The following is a 9,914-nucleotide window of genomic DNA, read 5'->3' on the forward strand; positions in this document are numbered from 1 at the left end:
CAAAAACATGTCAAAATGCTATCTCTACAGAAAGGTCAGAGTTCATCCTGCTTTGGGGAATATAAACTGGTGGGAGCTTCTCAGTGTGGATTGTAAATAACTGTTACTACTCACCCCCGAGGCTCCAGTGACTGCACATCGATGAGCGTCTCAAAGGATGCCACGAACGCCTCCAGCCACTGCTGCAGATAGCTCACGTCTTTCTGCAGGAGGGAGGAGAGAACGCATGAGCCAAGGCCTTCACGCCTCCAGGCATATGATATGCAGCCTGCAGTGTTAGTAAATAATAGTGAATGTGGAAAAAATGTGTGCAGTTACACAAGAAATATCAATGGAACATGCTCTTCTTTGCTTGTGCTCAGTTGTGCGAGCATTTAACTGTGACACACTGGCTGAGAACATAGTACTGACTAAACCATATGACCTGTTTTTGTAACAGGATGTTGCAAAGAGATGTAACTCACAGACACATGAGCCAATTCTTTCCTTTTTCAAAACAGGGAGGTTGAAAGAAACACAATGTTCTTTTCTTTTACGTCCATTTCAGTCATAAATTCCAAACATTCATTACTCTCAGTATACATAGGTCTCGCTGTACGCACGTCATTGTCTTGTCATTGCATTACTGTGTCCTTATAGTATAATTTAAGACGGTCTCAATTGTATGTGAGGATGTTTACATACAAACAGCCGTTATCACGGCTTTAATCAGCTTCTGCAGCGCGACATATCCTGCCACTCTTCCCTCCTCACGTCACTCTCTCAATCTTGCATAGACCAAATAACACAAACGTCACACGGGTCACCGGAGAAACATCTTTAAACTGGATATAAATATTAATGAACGAGTCCCAGTGGTGCTACTCGTGGGAACCCAGTGTTTCAAAATCAAATTACAAAAACACAGGATATCTAGAGATGTTCCTTGATGTACCGTGTGATGGAACAAGCAAGTAAGACACTGTTGCTGATATATGAGGCAGCTTCTGCAGAGCAGGCAGCATGAGTTGTCTCAGGCTGACTGACTCATTGTGCACAAATAACACAGAGTACAGCAAAGAGCGCATGGTATCACAATAAATCAGGTACTTCCCCTTTAGCCAACAAGCAAATAGGTCAAATTTGAGCAATGTGTAGTGTGCTGCAGTTGAGGTACGGCACTATGACAAAAAAAGTATACAGCTCCAACATACATACTGTAACTGTAGTTTAATGTGTTCCTCTAGAGAAATGGAAATGCAGTAAACTCTGAAAACATTTCTAATGCTGCATTAATGTTAAATGTACATTACCAACTGGCATTGACTCATGAGCCAGTCCATCTCTCATTGTATGTGGCCGAACAGGTTGCCAGGTTCCTGTGAACCCGGTCTCAGATGAGCCTTCGGTGTATAGTCTCCAGCCAGCAGCTCAGAAGCTGCACACCGCTCTGCTAAACCAGCACCAGCGTCTGACTCACTGCGTTCTGGCCTTCCAAACGTCAAGCGAGCAACCAGGAAATGACATGTCATTTTAACCGTTGCTTATTTCCTTCATATGCCGCCTCCTCATCAAACCCCTTCCTCTTTTGATTCTGCTATAGTTGTAAGCAGATATGAGGGATGTCTATTTAAAAAAAAAAACTTCCCACATCAACAATGAAGCACTGGGACTGTGTTTATGCTTTCAAAACTTAAGATGTTGCAGGAGAAACACTGAAATTCAGTTTTCTCTGTTGGAATATATGACACTGACTGAGCCACACAGGCTGACATGTGATGAGTTGAAGGAAATCTTAGCATGTACTCTGAGAAAACAGGAAATGTAACCAAGCTACCTATTGTTTTGTGCCTCCAACATCTGGACAATCAGGTATTTGAGACTTGATTAGGCAAGGACACAGAGACATATTTGCAACGCCCCTTCAGCTTTGTTTTACTTTCCAATAAAAGAGTCAGTAGCGGAACGACTGAATCCTCCCTAAGGTTAATCATGATGTAATAACAGGTTTTGTTAATGACACTTAATCATCCTGTGTTGTTGTTGTTGAGGATGATAACCTGCACAAGTCATCAATTATTCCTGTCAACTAGAAGTCACAATGTACAAGGAAACAGAATAATAATAGAGGTTAATTGAGTGACAACTTGGAATGTAGGAGTTTACAACTATGTATTATATAACAGCCTTTTTTCACCTTGTGAGTCTGTGTGTGTGTGTGTGTGTATGTGTGTCATCAAAACGTGGTCCTGGAGTGGGAACTACTTCTTTTGTGTGCCTTGCATTGTCTGTCTGTCTGTGGACATATTTTGTCAATGAGATAGCGTCACAACCATGCAAGATACAGTCATAAATCTTTCCAGGTGCGCAGTTGAGATCGAAATGAAGGCTGAGTTTGAAGATGGGTGTGGTCCGAGCAAGGACGCCTGGAAGCAGGGGTGTAGGAATTGGGGCAGGGCACCCTTAAACACTTTACGCCCCTGGCTCGATTTGGCATCGCATGGCTAAATGTAGCAAATAAGCTTTGCTTTCTAGATTTGCAGGAAACAAAGTATAATTTGTTTCTGTTGCTTTGGCGTATTGTTAAAGTACACTCAAGCTGCAGGGTGTAACTGGCTCAGCTAGATTTTTAGCTCGTAATAAATTAGATCACAGATAGGAAGGGAATCTGGTTTGCTAATGAGAAGTGAAACCAGGGGAAATACATTAAGCTTTTCTGCAATTAAATTGGTCCAGACACCTGGTTTATGTCTGCACCCATGACCTAAAAATCACCCCTTACAAAATGACTATTGATCAACACCTCAGAAGAAATACACATACTTTGCATTCAGTTTTTCCCCTCAACATCGCCCATAGCAACTATAGCTCGAGGATGTGTTCGATAAAGACGCTGTTAGAACAGATGTCACAAGCCAACCATGAGGCACCAACCCCTATAAACTGTGTCATTTATCTCCGTTTTCTCTGCACATGGCCGGGCAGCTGTGCCGCTCTCTGCTGCTTGGCATTCTGCTTCGCTCCAGCTTCCTGCACAAGTGAAAGCAAAGAGCACTTTGATTTTCCTGGTTGGCCCTTCTGTTGGTAAACAGGGGAGGTGGAGGCACACGAGGGATTTCAATCGCAGGACTCAAAATGAGCTGCAGGGATGGCTGTTGTTGTTGTTGTTGCATCTCTCATATTGACGTGAATCATATCAGTAACTGAGACAAATACACAGTTTGGTGAGGGACAGCGTGACGACAAAAGCCAGGAAATGTGACTTGTTGTCTGTTCAGAGCGAGTAGAGGAGGTGGTTTCACAGCTGTGTGGCTGGGTTGCAGTCTGGTTGTTACTGTGGTCCATCACTACCGCTGCAGGCTTTAATTAGTTCCTCTAACGGTCTCTTAAGCTAATGATCAGAGGATAATCACACACTATTTCTGTGCCTTACATTTAACATATCAACTCTGTTGGGAAAAATGCTTTTTCGTGTCTCAGTTTCATCCAGAAAGTGACATCCAGAGGGTCTGTAGTTTACCTCAGTGTGTCTTCAGTCAGTAGACATTGTGTTAACCACATGAGCTCAGTAAAGGCGTTCTTACTGCATCACTGAGTCACATATCCTGCTTACTTAAAAAATTGCCCAAGTTGATGTCCTTAAATAGCTTGTTTTGTCTGATTAGCAGTCCAAAACACTCAGAATATCAGAATATTCTCACAACTGACAAGCTGGAACGAGGGATTTTTGTCAATTTTTTTGCTGAAAAATGACTTTTTTTCAATTATCAAAATAGTTGAGATCAATTTTCTGTGAAGCGACGAATCCATAAATCGACCAGTTGTTTCAGCTCTACCTGACTATTGATGCATGACTATTTTGCGAAAAACCTACCAGTTTATTTAAGAAACTAGTCTTGATTGAATTGCCGTTACCGATAACCATCAATAGCTGAATTGATTGGTTGATTCAACTATTTTAACAATCTAACTTTTATCCAGTTAAATATACCAAATATTTTCTGATTCCTGCTTCTCAAATTTGAGGCTTTGATTGTTTTTCTCAGTTTTATACAACTGTAAATAGAATACAAGTGGATATTCTAGCAGTTTTAGGACAAGACAGACAACATGACGACACAACTTTGGTAACTCATCACCAACACTTGTCATTAAATTGGTCACAGTTTTGAGCTAAATTACCTATTAATTAATTGCTAAATTCATCCTCAAAGTAATCAATTTAAAAAACAAGCATTAGTTGCAGCCCAACAACCAGCAAAACAATATGGATTAAACCGTTGTCAAGTCTAACAGTGTTACTGTATTATCCCAAAACGATACCCGTACGGCTGTCTTCAGACACGATCTGACAAGTTGAGTTACTCCCTCGGTGATTAGATCACACTCTTCTGTGTACGTGTATACCTGTCAGGCACGAGCATTTTATGACGGTCTGAAAGCCATTCTCAGATGAGATATGGCGCTTTGAATTGTGCCAGTGAGGTGGTATTTAACTCCAGCAGAGACGGAGTGTTGATGTGCACTGAGCATCGCTTGGCTTTACGTGCTCTCATCACACTAAAAACTGCAAAAACCTTACAACAAAGAAGCATTTCCTGAGTGAACATTGTGTGTTTACAGTAATTTATAATGCTTGTCTATGACGATACAATGTATCCATACACCATTGACGTGTCGATAGCAAATAATCAACGCTCTGGAAGCTCTTATCCAGAAAACCATATACTGTATCTATCGTTGCCTCCCTGTTAGACAGAAAATTTCTCATTTTGGGCCAACTTTATAAATAAGATACGGTTCTACTTTATCACAATGGCTGTTCAGTCCTGAACCTGAGCTGGTCTAACAATCTTGGTAGGGGTGTGTGTGATTTCTTGCACAATCAAAGGAAGCAGAGCTCCTTTATCACCGACAGGCCGGAGCACGTTTTGCTCTCTTATTGCAAATACAGAACGACGGCATGTAGTACTCAAACATGTTGGATTAATCGCAGCTTTATTAAGTTCTGTAACTCCCATAATCTAATCTTCTAATGACTTTACGACTGGAGATGCTGCCAGGATACAGAGGCTGATGAATGCAGAAAAAAAAGAACACATGAAGACATCTGAGGAAATCCCATCATAAACAGAGATGTACAAGACTGAGATATTTACAGCCTCCAGGGTGTGTTTGTTGTGACTCAAACAGAGTGTCAAGCCATTGTCACTATACGTAAAGGCTTGTTTGCATCACTAACAAAAAGCTTATTAAACAGAACTCAGGTCTCTTGTCCGGTTTGACTCATTTGCAATAGTCAAAACTTTCCTTGATGATGTGTGACCAATCATAAAACAAGGCCTGTGAGTCGGAGAAGGGAGGTGTCATCATTAAAACACCATGTTAGTTTCTACAGGAGAGGCTGGCGATTGTTCTCTGAAGTGGTTCTGCTGCCTTTCTGCAGCCTATTGTGTTCCTATGAGTCACATAAGGTGGTGGCGTTAACTACTGGGCTCTATTAAATCCCTCTGCCATCCTTCATCGCAGCTTGTCAGTGAGGGCAGGTCATTTGCACGCATGCAAAATCTACAAGAAAGCTCGGAAATCTGTCGTTCTCTGGTGGGAGACTATTATAAACTTTGTTCCTTTAGCCTTGAGGGCAACTGATGAGAAATAGCTGAGAGCCAAGACGCAGCTTAATAAGGAAGTGTTCTCGCACATGGAAATGCTAGACAGCTGTCACAGTCACATTCAAGGGCACACCAATTACTCTCTCTAGCAATGGGTTATTTGTGACAGCGTCTATAACTTGTTATGTTTGTTAAAGACTGACACAAACAGGAAAGTCCAGTAAATCTGAAGTCGCACATGCAGCAGCAGCCGCGGGGAGAAGTAACAGGGTGGATTAGAAACACACTTCCTCTGGGATGTGTCCACAAGGGTAGTATAATGACAGTAAATGCTGCAAGAGGTGTGTCACTCATGCAATTAGAGCACTTTTTTGCAGATATTCCAGCACTGACTTCTGCCCTGTTTATAGGATTTGGCTTGTTTCCTAGATTGTAATTAATTCTACTCCCTAAATTAAGAGATATGCATGACTAGACTGTATCCTTGTAAAGAAACATGCCCTTTAGATCCACTGTGATAATAAGAGAGGAGTATTACAGACAGTGCATGCATCTTGTTTTCTCTGTCCGCAGGCATGGAAGACAGATTGCAAACACATTAAATAGTAATACTTAAGTTATTCACAGCCAAAACTGTCTTTTTCCTTCAAGATGGCATGAAAGCATATATGTGCAATACCCTTTCACTGTTCACTTGTTTACATGGTTATAACTGAGATGTTGCGCCTTAATGAACCAAAGGAATGAGCTGCAGTCACACCCACAGGGGGGCAACATTTGAGACCAAAATACACTCAATTTAGGATATTATACCAAAGTAGTTTCCACACCAATTGTTGTTTGTTATTTGATTATATTTTTTAATTCATAGCCTGTTTGACCATATATATATATGTATATGATAAGAGTGTATAAAAAATGAAAATTTGATTATTGCATAAAAATAAAAATAATTTTAAAAAGTAAAAAAATAGAAAATAAAATAATAAAAGAGAGAAACATTTTTGTTATTAAATAAAATAGTGGACTTAGCTTAAAAATAATTATAATTTTAATATGGTCAGAGAACACCCATACGATAAGAGTGTGTGGAGATAAAAATTGGATTATTGCATTTTAACTTTTACTCAAATAAAACATAAATATGGGGAAAACTATAATGTTTCTGTGGAATTACATTTTCAAGTCATTTTCATTTAGTCTCCTATGGGCTTCCAGGAACAAGAAGTAGCCTCAGTGACAGGATCAAACACACTTCATAAAGTGTGTTAATCTGCTTCAAAATACCATTATTAGGCTATACTTAATGCTTTTCAATAACTTGAATGGCTCAGTGACACAATCATATGATATGATACGAGTGTTAGTAGGCAACATTTGAGACCAAAATAAAAAACACCCAATTTAGGATATAACCAAAGTAAAGTTTTGACACCAATGTTGTTTCTTATTTGATTATATTTGAATTCAAAGCCTATATTTGACTCATGGAGGAAGGAACGGGAACAGGAAGTAGCCTCAGTGACACCTGCATCACAGGTATACAGGATCAAACACACTTCATAAAGTGTCTTAATCTGCTTCAAAATACCATTATTAGGCTAAACTTAATGCTTTCAATAACTTGAATGGCTCAGTGACACAGTCATATGAAATGAAACTAGTGTTAGTAGGCTATATATGCACAGGGCAGCTTTCCACCACTTGGTAAATAAACAGCTGCTGTACAAATAAGCGACTTCCTCATGTAAAACCGTTTACAATAAACGATATGACAAACAACACAGCAGCAGTAACAGACCCAGATCACACACACACAGACATTATGATCATGCTATAAACTTGAGGCAGAGAGAGAGAGAGGAGCTGCAGCAGCAACAGGTGTCACAGTCAGGTCTTTCGCACACTCACCTTGGTGTAATATAACATCCACAGCTCATACAGCCTTTCTTTCGATGCCATCCCGCCGCCCTTGTGGTTGCTCATTATGTCCCTTTTTGTGTTTTTTTTTTGTTAATAAACCATGAAACTGGTGAGCATGGTGGTGGTCAAAGCCTGGAGGGCTGTTTGAAGTTGTTTCCTACAAAGGCAGCAGCAGCAGGAGGAGCAGGAGGACGCGACACGCTCCTGTCAACCATTCCTGCAAAATTACAGCCACAAATAATCCACTTTCTGTGTCAAAGTTATCAGGAAAAAAAGCAAAAACATGCGTGGCCCACGGTGCTGTCGAAATTATAAAAGCAGGAACAGAAATGCGTGGAGATGCATGTCTGGAGGAACACCCATGTCCGCATTTAGAGCGAGCTTGTTGCTGCTGTGTGATGTGATGGTTCCTATTAGAGAGAGTTTCCCACGGAAGAGACTGATGCCACCCGATCGACACCAAGAAATGATCTGCTCTGCCTCGAGTCAGTTCAGTCAGCAGTCCCGTGTTATGTCAGTGTGTGATGAGCAGCACATTATCATCAACTAGTGTCTGACTCTATATTAACAAGACATACAGGGAAGAGTTCACTGTAGATCATGATGCTCTCAGGTAGGCTGGTATTCTTAAAGACACACACACATAAACACACCTCCTCACAGGACTCCTCGAACTACCTGACACAGGGGAAGTTTAACTGCATGCATTTATAAAACATTATCAAAAAAAAAGAACTTATTTGTTTATTTACTTTATTATTATTACTTTCTTATTTTTATATTATTACTGTTTTTTTTAATTGTATTATTATTATTATTATTATTATTTTATTATTTATGTTTTATCATTGTTATTATTTCTTTTTTATTATTATTATTATTAATTTTCTTAATTATTTTTTCAATTTTGAATGTTGAAGTTGTTTTCTCCAATGTACTTAATGAGTTAGTCTATAAGCTCAACTACTTAAAAAATTGGTTTATAAACTATTGTAATTACAACCTATAAATTGCATAATAATAATAATAATAATAAAGAAACATATCAATAGGAATAGACAGCCTGTGACCACACATGTACATGCAATCATATTTTTTCTGAATTGTGCAATTTCTTTAGACTGAGGATGAAGCTGTGACTTTGCACAGCAAGCAACATTCAGTACTGATAACATGAAGACACACAAAAACACAACTGAACTTCAGACTCTAACAACTACTCATGATGGTTCCTAGTACATTAACAGGCTGTAATAAATCATTATTGCACATAGTTTTATCATATTGCTGATGAAGACTGTTAATCAATCATCCTGTAAACACCGAGAGACCTAAATTGTTATGTACAGTAACTGAAAGATACTGAAAGCAAAATATAGGAATATATACAACTAGCCTATTACTTCAGTAAAAGTGGGTAGCAGTAGAAATATACACAAATGTCAAAATTAAAAGTGCTCATTTTGAAGAACGGTCATTTCCTCACTCCCTGTTTTTTTTTTTTTTTTGGAAATGCATCAACTTTTAAGAAGTATTTGGATGTTTTAAGTGTTTCTGGTGGTGTTTTGGCCAAACTGTAAACCCGTTGACATGGTCTGGCAACAGCTTACCCATTTATCCAAAACACTTCACACACCTCTCTAAAAGAAAAATTATTATGATATGATAAGACAAATATATTGAGTGTGAGCTGTTGTATTTATTTTAAATAAATTCTATTAAAAAACACTTCTTGCAAGAGGAGTCAGGTTTATTGAATGCAGTTGGGTAATTTCTCTCGAACTCTGACAAAACATCATATTTGACGAGTTTATTATATATATATATTTTATATTTAGCCATGTTTTTGTACGTAAAGCACCTTGCAAAGTGGCAATTGCTTAAAATTGTACTAAAGCAGAGAAAATGCACTTTTTCTATAGACAAGTGGTGTGTCTGTTGTACTGAGTGGATAGTTTAGACAACTTTTTCCTATCTGCTATAGTAAACCATAATATAACAGGAGTTAATTCCTCTCTTGATGGACCACTATCACGTACCACAAATGGGCCATTTATTGACTTATTATTATCATGATCTTTAACCTTGTTAGGACCTTTAAAACAACCAGGTTTGTGTTGTCACACACTTGGTCATTAGGAGGATGGACACAGTGAAGCTCGAGGCAGCTGTATTACCATGGCGATGGCCTACATTCCTAACCAGGACCTGACACTGTGACCATCAACAGGCGGGACAGTGTGCCAGTCTGTCCTATGGATTCCCTTTAATGTATAGGTCTGCTAATAGTCCATAAGTATGTTTAATTACTATTCAAAAATACCCCATAAGCTACTGAAAGTTAAATTAATTCAAGTATTAGGCCTACTCCATGTGCCAATATAGACCTCAACATAATTG

General features: G+C 39.1%; 1 protein-coding gene across 4 annotated transcripts in view; it reads right to left on the minus strand.

The window, feature by feature from the left end:
- Nucleotides 1-8,106, minus strand: part of nbeal2 (neurobeachin-like 2) — a 35,941-nt gene extending 27,835 nt beyond the window's left edge. For 2 of the 4 annotated variants that reach the window (XM_074653816.1, XM_074653815.1), the window contains exons 1-2: nt 7,503-8,104; nt 115-203 (exon numbers count right to left, since the gene is read on the minus strand). In XM_074653816.1, the coding sequence (XP_074509917.1) occupies nt 115-203; nt 7,503-7,577 (164 nt within the window). In that variant the 5' untranslated portion in view covers nt 7,578-8,104. Of the gene's footprint in view, nt 1-107; nt 204-7,502 lie in introns of all 4 variants that reach the window. The other 2 variants (XM_074653817.1, XM_074653818.1) reach the window with 2 other exon arrangements.
- Nucleotides 8,107-9,914: the final 1,808 nt, after the last annotated feature.

This window comes from Sebastes fasciatus, chromosome 12 (assembly GCF_043250625.1).
Source record: "Sebastes fasciatus isolate fSebFas1 chromosome 12, fSebFas1.pri, whole genome shotgun sequence".
NCBI lineage: Eukaryota > Metazoa > Chordata > Actinopteri > Perciformes > Sebastidae > Sebastes > Sebastes fasciatus.